The sequence below is a fragment of the Engraulis encrasicolus genome, chromosome 17 (genome assembly GCF_034702125.1).
Source record: "Engraulis encrasicolus isolate BLACKSEA-1 chromosome 17, IST_EnEncr_1.0, whole genome shotgun sequence".
NCBI lineage: Eukaryota > Metazoa > Chordata > Actinopteri > Clupeiformes > Engraulidae > Engraulis > Engraulis encrasicolus.
In genome coordinates, this window is record NC_085873.1 from 22,663,835 (window position 1) to 22,681,146 (window position 17,312).

Sequence of the window (17,312 nt, forward strand, 5' to 3'; positions counted from 1 at the left end):
ATGCACACGGCAGGCACTGTTTCACTTGACTGACGTCAAAGATTTCCATCCTGTCATGCCCTACAGATCTGGGAAACCCAGTTCATCACATTTGTTTCCAACCTCTCTCTCTCTCTCTCTGTCTGTCTTTAGGCCTTTCAAGAATGACCCCACGTTTGAGCCAGATTTCATTAGGTCCAAATCCATTGCGGCTGCCGGACTTTGTTCTTGGTGTATCAACATTGTGAAATTCTACGAGGTCTACTGCGATGTGGAGCCCAAGAGACAGGCCCTGGCGCAGGCCAACGCCGAGTTGGCTGCTGCCCAGGAGAAACTGTCCGTCATCAAGGCTAAAATAGCGGTGAGCGGCATGGAGAGCATCTCACTTTAAGACTTAACCTACATTACACACTCTGTGCCACAAATACAATTGGGTTCTTCTGAGAGGTCCTACCTACCTTTGAATTCATTCTTTTATCTTTACTTCAGGAGCATTCCCAATCATCCGTCTCTTTTAGCCTAAATGTACTGTAGGTATAGGGTAAGCCTCTAAATGGAATGGAAATTCAGATTTTAGGTATCAGGTAAAGTAATGGATAAAGTCAGGGAATCTAACCTCTAACTGGGAGTGGGAACTGAATTATTCAGATGATTAAAACTGAAAAAAGAAACATTTGTGAGATTTTATTAATTTAGTTCTCTCTATTTTTGTTCTATTCTAGCAATTAAACGCCAATTTGGCGAAGCTTACTGCAGCTTTTGAGAAAGCAACATCAGACAAACTGAAGTGTCAACAGGAAGCAGATGCGACTAATCAAACCATCTCCCTGGCTAACAGGTATAATGTTAACTCAGTCACCATTTAAAAATCACATCACATCAACACATTTTTAATCTGTAGCATTCCTCTGAAAGTCTGTGTGTGTGTGTGTGTGTGTGTGTGTGTGTGTGTGTGTGTGTGTGTGTGTGTGTGTGTGTGTGTGTGTGTGTGTGTGTGTGTGTGTGTGTGTGTGTGTGTGTGTGTGTGTGTGTGTGAGTGTGTTTCCTGACTATAAATAAACGTGCTATCTGGTCAGAATAGAAGTAGTAGTGGTAGTACTGGTGTCTGTAGTAGCTACGTACATATTACTAACCTCTGTCTGTCTGTGTCTGTTTGTGTGTGTGTGTGTGTGTGTGTGTGTGTGTGTGTGTGTGTGTGTGTGTGTGTGTGTGTGTGTGTGTGTGTGTGTGTGTGTGTGTGTGTAGGCTAGTTGGTGGTCTGGCATCTGAGAAGGTGCGTTGGTCCGAGTCCGTGGCCGAGTTTAAGATCCAGGAGAAAACACTAAGTGGCGACGTGATGCTGACTACAGCCTTCGTGTCATACGTGGGCTATTTTACCAAGAGCTACCGCACAGACCTCATGGACAAATACTGGCTGCCCTACCTCAACGAGCTCAAGGTGAGACAAATGGACCATTATGTGTGACAAATTGAGGCCCTCATGTGGTTACAGTGCTTCAAGTGAGTGCCTTCCTGTTCCTGCTTTTTCTAATGTCTGAGGAAGGGTCCATTGAAATGTCACGAAAAAAAAAGTGGGAGTAAAAAAAATCCAGGTTGAAGCGGACTTCTTCATCTTAATTTGATGTTTTCGGATCTTATGTGGTCTTGCTCCCGGTTCAGATGTTTGGATGTGCGGCCTTCAGTCTTTCCAAGCAACGAACACAGTGCATGATAATACTGTTGGGCAGTTGCACTTACAGGCGTTGTTCTCAAAAAGGCTTTTTTGTTGGTGTCTCTTTGCCAGGTGCCCATCCCAATCACAGAGGGTCTGGACCCCCTATCTCTGCTGACAGACGATGCTGACATTGCAGCCTGGAGCAACCAGGGCCTGCCGAGCGACCGCATGTCCATCGAGAACGCCACCATCCTGTGCAACACAGAGCGCTGGCCCCTCATCGTGGACGCGCAGCTACAGGGCATCAAGTGGATCAAAAACAAGTTTGGAGACGACCTCAAAATAATCAGGCTTGGCCAGAAAGGGTGAGTGTCTTGTTTCCTTTTCCCATCTCCCATCATGCAATTTCACTTTTCTCCCTAGGTATGTCACGTTAATTTTTTTTTACAGATTGCTACACCCAGCAATTAAGTTTAATCACTGCAATATTCTGTGGGATGAACAAAATGTAGTTGTTTTCTTTATTAGATGGTGCTAAGGTTCCAGAATAGATTACCAATGAATGGCCTTCATCTGCATGTCATTTGGTGTCTTGTGTGTTCTGCAGTTATTTGGATGTCATAGAGATGGCAGTGTCCAATGGAGACACGCTGCTGATTGAGAACATTGGGGAGTCAGTGGAGCCAGTGCTGGACCCCCTGCTGGGGAGAAACACCATCAAGAAGGGAAAGTAGGTGTCAATGTCACATACAGAATACTTAACTTTTTTTTACTTTTTTTAACTATATTTTTTCCCTTTTTTTTGATTGACAGTAGACACTATAGTACAACACTGTCTTATTCACGTTCCTACTTAGATTTTTTTCAGGTAGTTGAGTATATGTTTGCATGCAGATGTGTGTTAACGACTTTTAGATTTTTGCAATATGTATTGTATTTACTCTATGCTGCTGGAGACCTCTATTTCCTTCCATAGTGTATCAGTGTCTATACTACTTTACTAAAGTAACACCAAACCTGAACCCTCTATAGGTACATTCGTATTGGTGACAAGGAAGTGGAATACCATCCAAATTTCCGACTCATTCTGCACACCAAGTACTTCAACCCTCATTACAAGCCTGAGATGCAGGCCCAGTGCACGCTGATCAACTTCCTGGTGACGCGTGACGGCCTTGAGGACCAGCTGCTGGCCGCTGTGGTGGCGAAAGAGAGGCCTGACCTGGAGGAGCTCAAGGTACCAAACAACCCTGACATTGGAGTTCACTCTTTCAGTTTATTTTGGGAATGTCATTGAATAGCTTACTTTTCACAAATGGTATTGTATATCAGTTTTCAAAGATATTCCACATTGACTTGCTTTTGTTGACGTTCTTCTCAATTAATGTCAAAATCATTTATTATTTTTATGTTTCAATTTGGTTAAGTGAAATCAGAGCTATTAACCCTGCTACGATTGCCTCAAGGCTACTAGAAAATAGAATGTAAAAAAGGAAAGAAAATGATATGTCTTTAGTCGTAACTACAGTACAGCTTTATTCAAACATGATTAAGTTACTGTATCACTACACTGCATACAGGTGTTTATTTCCGCACCAATTTTGTGAGCATGTTTTGCACAGTAAAAATGACCTGCAGAAAATGTGTATTCCAGGCAGATTTGACTAAGCAGCAGAACAACTTCAAGATTGTGCTGAAACAGCTGGAAGACTCTCTGCTGGCCCGTCTCTCTGCTGCCTCTGGAAACTTTTTAGGAGACACTGCTCTGGTGGAGAACCTCGAGACCACCAAGCGCACTGCCACAGAAATTGAGGAGAAGGTACTTTGATTAGTGTTTCCCACAGAATGGTCGTTACTGAAGGTGGTGGGGGGTTAGCCGGTATCAGAGACACGTGAGTATCGTCATTGGAAGTTTGCAGAATCATAAGAAATATGATGTGAAAACCCTAAAAGTATACACGTTTGGTTGAAGAAACTTAAGAAATTACATTCACAACACAAAATCTTTATATTTTAAGGGAACTTAATCAAGGTGGTAGTGGTTTGTTGTGAAGGTGGGCACCTTAGCTATAAAATAAAGTGCTGGGGAAAATAAAGTGCTGGGGTGGCATTGCTAGAAGGCCTTGTGACCAGTATATGTGTATGTTCATCCTTTGTTTGCCTTGTGTCCTTCAGGTGCGAGAAGCTAAGATCACTGAGGTGAAGATCAATGAGGCCAGAGAGAACTACAGGCCAGCCTCCATCAGGGCTGCACTGCTCTACTTCATCCTCAATGACCTCAACAAGATCAACCCCATATATCAGTTTTCACTCAAGGTATGCTCTGTCTTTCCTGACTAAAATGTGCTATTGCATCAGTGCACTTCAAAAAAACAGGCTATCTGGTCAGACTAGAAGTAGTAGTGGTAGCACTGGATTTGAAATTTAGATATTTGATTATTGTATCGTTGTTAAATTGTTTTTTTTTATGTTGGTCTATTTGTTTTGCATGCGCCTTGGGGTTGGGGTTGTGTTTGTGTGTAAGCTAAAAACTTAAAAAAAGAAATGATTGGGAAAAAAGTAGTGGTAATACTGGTGTCTGTAAATTACTAATCTGTGTGTCTGTGTGTGTGTCTGTGTGTGTGTGTGTTGTCAACACAGGCTTTCAGTGTGGTATTTGACGTGGCCATCATGCGTACTGAACCAGCCGAGGAAGTGAAGCAGAGGGTGAACAACCTGATTGATGAAATCACCTACTCAGTGTTCATGTACACCAACCGCTCACTTTTTGAGAAGGACAAGCTGACGTTCATCGCTCAAGTTGCTTTCCAGGTATGAAATGAGGCCATACACAATAGTACACTTTGCTGCAATAACTAAAGATTTTGGAGGGCAAATTTAACATTTGTCTAGTTTGTTGGAATCACTGTGAAATACACTGTGTATAAACACATACAGCATGCATGTCACTACTGAAGCAAATCATGATCCTCTCTATGGAATTTTAACATAGGGTGTGCACTCACTTTGGTGAGATACATTTTGAAACATTAACGGCTGTATTTCAGATTATTTTGAGTGAACTATAAATTGAAACAGCTATACAAGTTGTACACTGGCTACTCTTCAGTGTGTCTTTTCTTTAATATTTCCCCATGATAGGATAAACTTACAAATCTGCAGTAATGTGAGAGATGTAGTCAATTCTTTGAAACACTGTATTGTAACATGACATGCTTTCTGTTGGTGCATTTGTTCAGCACTGGATTTAATGTTGATTTGAAAATCATTATAATATGAAATGAATGCATGGCCCATCCTTATGGTTGCACGCCACTTGTTTTCTCTCGACCAGATTCTGGTAATGAAGAAGGAGATTAACCCTGTTGAGCTGGACTTCCTCCTGAGGTTCCCATTCAAAGCAGGATTGGGCTCTCCTGTGGACTTCCTGTCCAATCAGGCCTGGGGTGGTATCAAGGTATTGATGTTTTCTTTTAACTATTTACTTATTCAAACACACAGAGTAGAAAAATAATGAAGATGTAGAAATGATTCACTATGATTTACTACTGCTGTGATTAAATTAATAAAACAAAGTATAGAAGATGTTTAAGTATAGAAGATGTTTCTGATTATAACACTGCAGCCAAATTCAAATGTTCCCTCCCTCCTGCTAATTTCCTTGCAGTCCTTGGCTGAGATGGACGAGTTCAAGAATTTGGACCGTGACATAGAGGGCTCTGCCAAACGCTGGAAGAAGTTTGTGGAGTCGGAGGCTCCGGAGAAGGAGAAGTTCCCTCAGGAGTGGAAGAACAAGACAGGCCTTCAGAAGCTCTGCATGCTGAGATGCCTCCGACCTGACAGGATGTCCTACGCTGTCACGTAAGAGTCAACAAGTCAATATTCAAAATATTCCTCACGTTCAAATCGCAACAAAACACTTTTCACTTCCAACAAAATCGCAACAACACTGTAAAAAGCTCCGCAACTTTTATCACGATTTTCTGGAAATCCTCATGCACCATTGGACATCACAGATTGCGAATTTTTGAGCGCCCGCAAATTCCTGGTGGGACTGTAAGAGTATCATCACATCGACAAAACCGCTTCTTCTAATGGCCTAATAGGAGTCTGGACAGGTTTTGAATTCAGAAAGCTATAGGTTGTTGATTCGAATCCATGGCTGAAGTGCCCTTGAGCAAGGCACCTGACCCCACACTTCTCCAGAGATTGTAACCATTACCTTGTACTTGTACCTAAGTTATTGAAGGTGTTATCTAATGCCTCTTTTCCATTGCCGGTTTTCTGGTAGGCTTACAGCTCGACACAGCTCGGCTCTCTGCAACTTTTTGCTTTTTTTGAATAGGCACGACACAGCTCAATCTTGAAGCAAAAAGTGGCGGCCGAGTCACGCTGTGTCGAGCTGTAAGCCTACCAGAAAACCGGCAGTGGAAAAGAGGCATACAGTATATCACGAAAGTGAATACACCCCTCACAGTTTTGCAGAATTTTGAGTATATCTTTTCATAGGACAGCATTACAGAAATTTCACTTTGACACAATGATTAGTGACCTTTTAACAACATATTTAACCGCTTAAATTTCTTGTTCACTCAGAAAAAAACAAAATACAGCCATTAATGTTTGAACATGTACTCACAAAAGTGAGTACACCCCAGATTAAAATCCGGTAGAGAAGGGGCTATGTTGGCTCGAATCGTCTCGAAATGAAAAGGGATGACAAGGGAGGTCATCAGTGTGCGTTTCAACCTTTCTTTGCATTGAACTTTTAAATTTTGAGTCTGCATCTGGCTTAAATAGATTGGTGTGAGATTTGAATGCAATCCTATGGAGAATATCATGATCTGCTTCAGTAGTCACAGTGCATGTTGACATGCTTGTTTCTTTTAGGTGTATTTCAGATTGCCAATGTTGACAACATTCATGCATCCCCAAACCATGTCAGTCCCACTACCATGCTTGGCTATTGAGTGGACACACTTTTTTTGGTAAAACTTTCTTGTTTACCACCACACATGCTTGATATCATCTAAAGCAATTTTGTTTATCTTGGTCTCATGAGACCACGACATGGTTCCAGTGATCCCCAGTCTGTTCATCTCTCTTGAGACCAAGATGAACAAATTTGCTTTAGATGGTGTCAAGCATGTGTGGTGGTAAACAAGTGAGTTTTACAAAAAAGGTGTATCCTCTCATAAGCCAAGCATGGTAGTGGGACTGACATGGTTTGGGGATGCATGAATGCTGTCAACATTGGCAATCTGAAATACACCTGAAAGAAACATGCATGTCAACATGCACTGTGACTACTGAAGCAGATCATGATATTCTCCATAGGACTGCATTCAAATCTCACACCAATCTATTTAAGCCAGATGCAGACTCAAAATTTAAAAGTTCAATGCAAAGAAAGGTTGAAACGCACACTGATGACCTCCCTTGTCATCCCTTTTCATTTCGAGACGATTTGAGCCAACATAGCCCCTTCTCTACCGGATTTTAATCTGGGGTGTACTCACTTTTGTGAGTACATGTTCAAACATTAATGGCTGTATTTTGTTTTTTTCTGAGTGAACAAGAAATTTAAGCGGTTAAATATGTTGTTAAATGGTCACTAATCATTGTGTCAAAGTGAAATTTCTGTAATGCTTTCCTATGAAAAGATATACTCAAAAATCTGCAAAACTGTGAGGGGTGTATTCACTTTCGTGATATACTGTAAGTGTAATGTGTAAATGTAATGCAGTGTAACTTCATACCTTCCAAATGTCCTGAACTTGACTTCCTGCAGGACCTTTGTGGAGGAGAAGATGGGCACCAAGTATACAGAGGGCCGCAGTGTGGAGTTCTCCGTGTCCTATGGGGAGAGCAGCTCTTCCACACCAATCTTCTTCATTCTGTCTCCTGGTGTCGACCCACTGAAGGACGTGGAGGCACTTGGTAAGTCCTGTGCGCAGAAGCGCCATTCCATGAGTACAGTTACGTGCAAGGACTGTTCCCGGAATACAGCCACATTCAGAATGACCACAGAGTTTCTATTTTTCTTTGATTTGTGCCCAAACTGAATACTGTTCATGTTCTGTTTAAAATCGGAATATTCCCTGCATGTAAATGCACTCACTTGACAGGATTTCAAGCCAAGCGATTCATGTTAGACACTTTAAGTTAGATATTGTTATGAGTGCATGGCTCAGAGCAGACACAACGTGAAAAGGCAGCCCACACTTGGATAGGATCATCCGTACAATAAACATTTTTTGAGAATTCCATAAATACTGTACAGTGAATGGAGAATGTTGTTGTAAACTTTGCTATTCACAGGAAAGAAGTTGGGATTCACTTTCGACAACGGGAAGTTCCACAACGTGTCTCTGGGTCAGGGCCAGGAGGTCGTTGCTGAGGCTGCACTTGACAAGGCAGCTGTGGAGGGACATTGGGTCATTTTACAGGTATTCATATCCAGAATGAGTTCGGTAATAAATGTCCGCAACACTGTGAATGCCCCCAGCTGTTATCATGACACCACTGGACATTTATTATTTATTTTAGTTATTTTGTTTTGTCCAGCACCTGTGCCACTGATGTGCACACATGCTCTGCTTTCTTTGTATCCATATCTAGCATACCAAAATATGCACAAAAGGTATGCACAGTCATTTGCCATTGTTTTGTTGTTGGAGTTGTAGGTAGATTGTTTCCTTGTACTGTGCTGTAATTTCTACTGTAACAACTCTACTTTTTAGGGGGAAATTTACACCGTGGAGCTGTGTGTTTTGTTGATAGGGATTGCAGGACACAACATTTTGCAATGACTGTACAATGAGAGTACATCACCAACTGGATGGTGTGTGTGTGTGTGCGTGTGTGTGCGTGCGTGTGTTTTCTGCCCATGCATGTGTGCTTGTATGACGCTAGAACATCCACCTGGTGGCCAAGTGGCTGAGCAGCCTGGACAAGCGCGTGGAGCGCTACAGCATCGGCAGCCACGAGGACTACCGCGTGTACATGAGCGCTGAGCCGGCCCCCACGCCAGAGGGACACCTCATCCCACAGGGCCTCCTGGAGAACGCCATCAAGATCACCAACGAGCCGCCCACCGGCATGTTCGCCAACCTCCACAAAGCCCTCTACCTCTTCAACCAGGTGAGCCACTAAGTCTTTAGCACAGAGCCTCTGTCATCATAACCTATTGACACCAAAATGGTAATGGCCAAGTCTTAATCGGTTACTTAAGACTCTCTGGATTGTCATCATAGCCATATTGTTGTGATGTAGTTAAAGTTGAGTATTTTCAGCAAAGAGTGAATAGGCCTGTCGACAAGCCTATCTGCAGGCTACGGCAGAACAAAGTGACATGGAGATGTTGACCTCTTCAACCTCAGTATGCACATCTTGTGTGTCTTGTGTGTGCGACAACTTTTTTCATGAAGATGAAGATGCTTTGAGGACACACGTTCAAAAAGTGCACTCCTGTCCAAGTCAGTGTTTTCAACTACTCACAGTGGAACCAACTGGTACTGTTAACCACTATATGTTTACAAAAGTAAAAAATGACATGGCTTAAGCCCACTATAAAATTCACCTGACCCACTTCAATTTTACAATAATGACATGCAGTAGCCACAGATATACAGTACATGTATTGTTTGTGAGAGGAATATCTGACGAACGGCAGTGTGCAGTTTCTGATCATCGTTTCTGATAATGACTTTGACAGGTACAGTAGAGTGTTGTGACTGAGATGAATGTTTGTAAAGGTCGAGTGGTTCGTTGGGGTGTGCTGCTTTCCACAGGATACACTGGAGATGTGCTCCAAAGAGTCAGAGTTCAAGGTCATCCTCTTCACTCTCTGCTACTTCCACGCGGTGGTGGCTGAGAGGCGCAAGTTCGGAGCTCAGGGCTGGAACAGGTCGTACCCCTTCAACAACGGAGACCTCACCATCTCCATCAACGTGCTCTACAATTACCTGGAGGCTAATAACAAGGTGGACTTCTCATTCTGTAGGAGTGGAATTTCATTTGTTCCAAAAGAAATGCATGAAAGTATTAGTAGCAGTTTTGCAGTATTGCAGAGTAAACTACAGCCTCAGTTACTTGCCCATGATTTTAAACAACGGCTGTTATAATCCCAGATGTAATTAATGTGCAACTTTGTATTCATTAATTCATCAAGTGCACAGTAGAACCTGAAAACCAGTGTTGCACTGGTTGATTTTATTTGCACTTTAATTTCCAGGCCTAAAAAGTTGAAGCTTAAAAGGTTGATAAAGAATTGTTAGAATAAATATTCTATAACAGATGTTTCCATGCTAATACAGTCATTGCGGTCTCTAAAACGGCTGCGCACAGCTACAGTGACGTCACGTGGTTCTAACCTGTTCTTTGCTGTGCTGTTGTTAACAGGTGCCCTGGGATGACCTGCGTTATTTGTTTGGAGAGATCATGTATGGAGGCCACATCACAGATGACTGGGACAGGAAGCTGTGTAGGACGTACCTGGAGGAGTACGTGAAGGCAGAGATGCTGGAGGGGGAAGTGTGTCTCGCGCCGGGCTTCCCCGTGCCCCCCAACTCAGACTACAAGGTTAGGGCTCCAGCCACACCCCAAGCATAGTGCACACTATAACACTCCCTCAAAGACAGAAAACATTTACTAAAGCTGTCAAATTCCAGTCGTGTATTACCAATGTGTACAATGGATCAGTGTTTTGTTTGTGAAATTGTTTGCATTTTGTATCATTTCACATAACCTCAGACAATATTCTGACTTAAACACAGAAAACATTAGACTGTGAAAACTGTTTTAAAAAAAATGTGTCTGGCTGATAATATTTCACATAATCACCAAAATGTTGTGGCATTTAAGGGGATAGCAGATGCTCAGGCAGGCGTGTGCTTTTTGCGTTGTGCCTCAGGGTTACCATGGGTACATTGATGAGATGCTGCCAGCGGAGAGCCCCTACCTGTATGGCCTGCACCCCAACGCTGAGATCGGCTTCCTGACCATCACCTCAGAGAAGCTCTTCCGCACCATCCTGGAGCTGCAGCCCAAAGACTCCAGCGCTGCAGGAGCAGGGGGAGTGTCCCGAGAGGAGAAGGTTGGCAGCATCCCTAATATACAGCCTTTCACACAAACACCTCAATACCTCAGAAATGCTAGTAAAAGGGCCGTATTCAATCAATCAATTCAGCACAATCAACATCAATGGTTAGTAGAAGGGCCAGATTATCCATAAGGACCAGTGGCACAGTGCCCAGGGACACCAACCATTTTTGACCAGTGAGGGGGCACCACAAGACACAAACTTAAAATTGTTTACAAAGGGGGCACCAGTGAGGTATTGTGCCTGGGGGCACCACATCGGCTTAATACGGTTAAGGGGTGGATTTCTCGAATCCGACCAAAATTAGCCTTCGGACCAAGTAAGTACGAACGAAGTCCGACACAACAACTAACCAACAACTATGATTTCTCGAAAGCCTCAAACCAACAAAGTCCGATGTAGGTACGAAGTAAGTCCGATGAAATTCCAACCAAGTAAGTTCAGACGCACGATGAAGTTGTCGGAAATGCTCGGAGTGTCTCGCCTCAGCTCGGGTGCATTTGTCGCAAAGCAGTGACGCTGTACCACACAGTGCCTGTCAAATTCAGGCTATACATCTATCAAAGTCCACAAATCTTTGTCAACACAATCATGTCCCCGACTTCACCCCTCTTCAACTGCAGTTACCAAATGCGACATTACAATCCACCATGTATTATTTTTACTTAGGTTTTGCATATAATGTTTAATATTGTAGGCTACAGCCTACCACTTATATTGAAGCACGGTGGGTGGGTGAGTGGTTAGAATGTCGGAATTCCATAGACGTTTGCCGTTTCCTTATCGGAGACGTGAGTTCAATCCCCGGCTATATAATAACCACCCATCACATCTTTTTTCCAGAACGGCAAGCGAAGTCATTCTCACGCTCATGGGCAACGCAACACTTTCAACAGGTCATGGCCAGGCAGATTGCAGTTAAATGCTGCTTGAAATGATAACTGAAATTACGCTTGAGAATTAATAAAACATATCAGAATGTTTATTTAATTTTCCAGTCTGCACGCGTCTTTACGCGCAACGTAAGCGGGTGGAACTGCCATTATTGCCGTTGTAAAGACGCGCAGGAAGGGACCTATGGAAGGGGCCGTTAATGTCTGTAAACATGGCACATTCAAAGTCCTTCAACGTCGGAAAAGACCTGTTAACACAATCATATCCCCAAAATCCACCCCATTAAATGCAATAACCAAATGTCGGTCTACACATCACCATCAATGAAGAGCAATGGGCGGTGAATGGTAAGCGCGAAGGCATTTTCAGTGTGACAAGATTTCGATTCCCTCAGTAAAATAGGCCTACATTAAACGCAGGTGCCTATTCCTCTGCGCAACTGTTTATCCAACCTCTGTGTGTGTGCATAAAGTGGCCGACCCACGCGTGCTGTTGGGCGCGCTTGTGGAGCTCTGGCATCCGAGAGTCTTTGCCTCGCAGCCACGCAGTCACATTAAGGCCAAGTCAAATTGCTTTTCACCTGTATTTTACAAAAACACAAAACGATGGCCCAATTCACACAGATAGAGAAAGAATGACACGATGCGCTGTGTTGTTTTCTGATCCCCCTGACTGCACTGCACTTCGTGCGCCATGGGCCATGGCGCTATTTGGAGTGTGCTCACTGCTGAAACAACATTTGCTTTAACAGTAGCCTATTGGCCGGCTGCTTGTGACAGACTTGTACAATAGTAGAATTTAAATGAAAAGAAGAATATGAATACTATAAGACCTAGTAACGCGAAGAAGTGTCCTATTCTCATCACGCTCGCCTTTCCGAGTGCCTTTCCATTACGCACTATTTCAACATACTAGGGCAGTTGCATAATGTCCATTTTTTGAACTTGTTGTAGCCTACGATGTAGTTTGGAGTTCTTGTGGACTAAGGCATAATGCAAGGAATAGGCCTACAAGAAGGATCACCGCACACTGGTGCCTTTTAAAAATAATAGTGAACAGCGCATTTCGCAATGGCAACTTATAGGCTACATATTTCCATGTAGCCTATGCTTGTTGAAGTTTAATCAAAATGGGCTATTGGCTTTGTTATGTGTGGAGATATGTGAGCAATTAAATAATCTGCATTCATGCGAGATGCTGCTTTTGGTGTGGGTTCAAATCCCGATGGTAATCAAACGGTTCTTTTTGTGGCGCAGCTTTGATTGATCGGAGCTCGTGAAGCACGATAGTGGAACATATAATTTCCTACTATATTTGGGCAATATTTTGTCCCCTATTTGAATATTGTGTTGGTGGGGTTTTTTTCAGCCCTGTTCGTAACATGACCAGACATTAGGTGTAGTATGGGTCGGAGGCTTGTGCACTTGGTGGCAGTAATCGATCGATGTTGCTTGAACTCTGCCTGAACCCGCCCCAAACCACGAGCAAGAGTGACGTGCTTCCCAAAACAAAGGTGAACTAGCTAACCATGCTATTCGTTCCAATTCCGACAGTAGTACTAACGAACAACCCCTACTTCGTTTTGCAGGAACACCTGAGTCGTTCGCACCAACATCGGACGAACGACTAACTACATTACTTGTAAACATTGGGACTTTGTAAGTCCGAACGAAGTGTTCTAGAAACAGTTTTGTCGCACCTGGGTTGTTAGTTGCTACCTTAGTTAGCAACGAAGGTTTCGAGAATGTTAGCCCTGGTTAGTAGGTTTTTGGAAGTGTGTATAGCAAATAGCTAATTCCCATCTCTTGTTCAGGTAAAGGGCATACTGGACGAGATCCTGGAGAAGCTTCCAGACGCTTTCAATATGGTGGAGATCATCGCCAAGGCGGAGGAGAAGACTCCCTTCATCATCGTGGTGTTCCAGGAGTGCGAGAGGATGAACTTCCTGACGATGGAGATCTCACGTTCCCTTAAGGAGCTCAACCTGGGTCTCAAGGTCGGCATGTCTCTTCGTACTGCAAAGAAGACCTCAATCTTCTAATATATTGAGGAATTCACAGAACACATTGGCCTGCTACTTCAGTAACGATAGTAAATGTAACTAAACCTCTAAATTGGGTCAGGTTAGAAGGAAAAAAGCTAATTATTTGATGTAGCTTCATGACCTTTTCTGGTGATGGTGCACCTTACAAATAAATTACCAGAAGATAGCCAACCATGAATATGCACTACTCAAATTACACACACATCTGGAAGAAAATGAAAAATATCAAACATATGGTATATTGAATCAGCATAGTGTCAACAGAAAAGTAAACCCAGAAAACAAACTGCCAGATGTAGCTGAGGGTGTTTTTTTGTGCAAGGAGTGTAATTTGTGTTTTGATCATCAGGGTGAGTTGACGATCACCACAGACATGGAGGACTTGGGAAATGCCCTGTTCTTAGACACGGTACCAGAGTCCTGGAACAAGCGTGCCTACCCATCACTTATGGGATTGGGAGGCTGGTACGCAGATCTACTGCTCAGGATTAAGGTAGGAGCACGAGACACACACAGAAATAAAAAGCCCTTTTCCACAGTGCGTTTTCTACCCGGTACAGCCAGACACAGCACGACTCAGCCACCAATTTGTTGCTTTTCGATTAGGCAGGTACGGCACGACACAGCTCGAAAACCAGACCTTGTTTTTTTGGCCGGCTGAACCGAGCTTTCGCTGCCTACTACCCAGAATGCTGTGGGTCAGCTGGCCCTCACCGGTGAATCAAAAAATAATCATGACGACCACCAGATCACCCATCTTGGAATGCTCTTTAGTTTGACACTGAATTACTTTGATATCAAAATTGAAGGCAGAAATCATTCGAGCTGTACCGGGTAGAAAACGGGCAGTAGAAAAGGGCCTAAACACACCTAGTTATTGTTGCAAGACACCCCCTATCCTATGTTAAATAATTCGTCTAAATCATATGTTCATATCAGCAACATTTTCATCAATGCATTTCGTAATGCATAAAAAAGCATGAATAAAACAAAGCATCACTCTTCCATTATCCACAGGAGCTGGAGGCGTGGACGGCTGACTTTGCGATGCCGCCGGTGGTGTGGCTGGCCGGCTTCTTCAACCCCCAGTCCTTCCTGACTGCCATCATGCAGACCATGGCCCGCAAGAACGAGTGGCCCCTGGACAAGATGACCCTGGCGGTGGAGGTGACCAAGAAGAACCGCGAGGACATGACCACGCCGCCCCGAGAGGGAGCCTACGTCCACGGCCTCTTCATGGAGGGTACGTCCCACACACCCTGCAAGGGCCTGACTCCTTTTTTTTTTTTTGGTCTTACCTTGTTTCTCTAACCTGCCATCATGTGATTATTGGAACTGAATGACAGGGGAATATGTAATAAAAATATTAACATGAGTAAGTGGTAAACATTGAAATAGACAGGTTTTCCTTTATAATGCAGAGGGTTCTCTGAAGATGCATGCCAATATTTTTTCTCTAGTCTGCCTCCAAGTGTTAGCTTTTGGAACTGAAAATGAGTGTAGTGTTTCAAAAATAACAGCAGTTGCATACTGTAGTTAAGAGTAATCTTCATTAGTTAAGCAAAGGCATCAGGAGGTTGATCAAGTTTAGTTAACTGTACTGATACAACAGATACCGCTGCAAAGCTATATTACAAATATCACAATAGCAACTTCATAATAGTGAATAATAAATCATAGATCACAGATCATTGTGGCTTCAAACAATCCTTTAATATTCTTTTTTAAAAACCATTGATCCACTGAATCAAAATGCTTTGTGTTGCTCTGATAAAGATAACACAGGACTCCATGTCTCACGCACAGAGGATTCTGCTCTGGCCTCTCAGCCAAGAGCAGCAATATTCCAGCATCAACAGCGAGACCTCCCAAAGGCTCAACCTGGACTTAGTTGTCCATTTGCTACTTCACATCAAATCTTCTCTCCCCTCCTCCCCAATTAGCAATCGTAAATATTCATTTGTTCATCCATAGGGCAAACAGTTCATAGTTGTTTCCAGTACCGACTGTAACATTGATAGTATTTTACACGAGAAAACACAGTTTCGACGTCAAAAAAAGACAAAAGAAGAGGTAATGTCATGCTTGCGTGGTTATTAGCACAATTACTCAACACATCATGAGACACAGACAGACAGAGCTGAGAGTCACAGAGGAGTTAAGAGGCTGTTGTAGATGAGAGCTGGAGTGTTAATAATGACCATCTTCATAGGTGAGGCTGCTGGCTCCCTCCCCATTTAAATACAGGGCAAGACCAGCACACTTACTGTCAAATAATTCATAATCTGTCATGCTCCTCTCACCCAAAGTAAACACATCGGTGTGTGTGTGTGTGTGTATGTGTGTTGTTGTGCAGGTGCTCGCTGGGACACCCAGTCGGGCGTGATCTGCGACGCGCGTCTGAAGGAGCTGACCCCGGTCATGCCCGTCATCTTCATCAAGGCCATCCCCGTGGACCGCCAGGAGACCAAGAACGTCTACGAGTGTCCCGTCTACAAGACACGCATCCGCGGCCCCACCTACATCTGGACCTTCAACCTGAAGACCAAAGAGAAGCCGGCTAAGTGGGTGCTGGCCGCCGTCTGCCTGCTGCTCAGTGTCTGAGCACCACGCAGAAGGAGGCCAGACAAGCGTCCTCAAACGCGCTCTTCAAACATTAAAATCACACACTGCATAACAAACGTCACTTTATTATCAAATTAATCAAATTTAATTTGGTTTGTTGTGGCCACATGATTGATGTGTCGTATTTAAATTGACGGTACCTTTTTTTATATATACAAACCCCAACTCCGATGAAGTTGGGACGTTTGGTAAACAGTGAATAAAATCAAAATGCTATCATTTTCAAAACATTCAATCTATTCATTAGATGGAGAATAGTGAAAAGACAACATATTAAGTGTTAAAACTGAGAAAAAATATTGTTTTGGGGGACATATGTACTCATTTCTAATTTGATAAATCCAACACGTCTCAAAAGAGTTGGGACGGGGACAATAAATGGCAGCAAATGTCGAGGAAGACTAAAAACAAAACAAAAGACAACACTTAACAGTTAAATACATTAACCGATGAGATGATTTTATATAAAAAAACAGTGTTAATTCCCATCTTGGACATGATTTAACCAGCTTAAATGGTGGGTGTATTCCTTGTCATGTTTTGCAATGTTTTCCTTTCTGTAGTGCTTACAGTGTGACAGGTCTTGACCAAAAACCCACCATTTTATCACCTGCTGGTCCTTATGATAGAGCCAAACTGTTAAAACATAGTAGAGAATGCAATTTGACCTTACTATGTGGCAGTAATCGAAGATCTCCCTTCAAAATATAATGCATGAGTGGCTTTTCATGCTGTTTAAAACCCATTTATACCATTCAGCACTGTATTTAACTCTACAGATGAGTGAGAACATCTTAACCAATGCACTACTGCACCCGCATGCCATCATGGAGGCTGACTTTTGAAGCTAGCACTAACACAAGTTGGATGGTCCATTTTTACTGTAGCACAGGATGTGCAATGCTCTATTATTGTCAAAAAGAATGGACTTCTACAACTTCTGCTGACTTCTGTAAGCAAAGGACAGTTTCCCATGTCTTCTGGGTCTATTTCAAGTGAGCTCAGGTGCTTAG

General features: G+C 43.1%; 1 protein-coding gene across 1 annotated transcript in view; it reads left to right on the forward strand.

Annotated features, from left to right (window-relative positions):
• The window catches only part of LOC134467968 (dynein axonemal heavy chain 17-like), a 49,712-nt gene extending 33,264 nt beyond the window's left edge, over positions 1-16,448 (forward strand). Inside the window, exons 60-80 of the mRNA XM_063221991.1 lie at positions 133-340; positions 702-817; positions 1,225-1,417; positions 1,763-1,998; positions 2,241-2,363; positions 2,666-2,870; positions 3,288-3,452; positions 3,809-3,949; positions 4,274-4,444; positions 4,968-5,090; positions 5,301-5,494; positions 7,425-7,573; positions 7,955-8,082; positions 8,549-8,776; positions 9,427-9,618; positions 10,037-10,216; positions 10,548-10,730; positions 13,444-13,626; positions 14,024-14,167; positions 14,692-14,917; positions 16,031-16,448. Coding sequence (XP_063078061.1) covers positions 133-340; positions 702-817; positions 1,225-1,417; positions 1,763-1,998; positions 2,241-2,363; positions 2,666-2,870; positions 3,288-3,452; positions 3,809-3,949; positions 4,274-4,444; positions 4,968-5,090; positions 5,301-5,494; positions 7,425-7,573; positions 7,955-8,082; positions 8,549-8,776; positions 9,427-9,618; positions 10,037-10,216; positions 10,548-10,730; positions 13,444-13,626; positions 14,024-14,167; positions 14,692-14,917; positions 16,031-16,278 — 3,736 coding nt within the window. The 3' untranslated portion in view covers positions 16,279-16,448. The remainder of the gene's footprint in view (positions 1-132; positions 341-701; positions 818-1,224; positions 1,418-1,762; positions 1,999-2,240; positions 2,364-2,665; positions 2,871-3,287; positions 3,453-3,808; positions 3,950-4,273; positions 4,445-4,967; positions 5,091-5,300; positions 5,495-7,424; positions 7,574-7,954; positions 8,083-8,548; positions 8,777-9,426; positions 9,619-10,036; positions 10,217-10,547; positions 10,731-13,443; positions 13,627-14,023; positions 14,168-14,691; positions 14,918-16,030) is intronic.
• Positions 16,449-17,312: the final 864 nt, after the last annotated feature.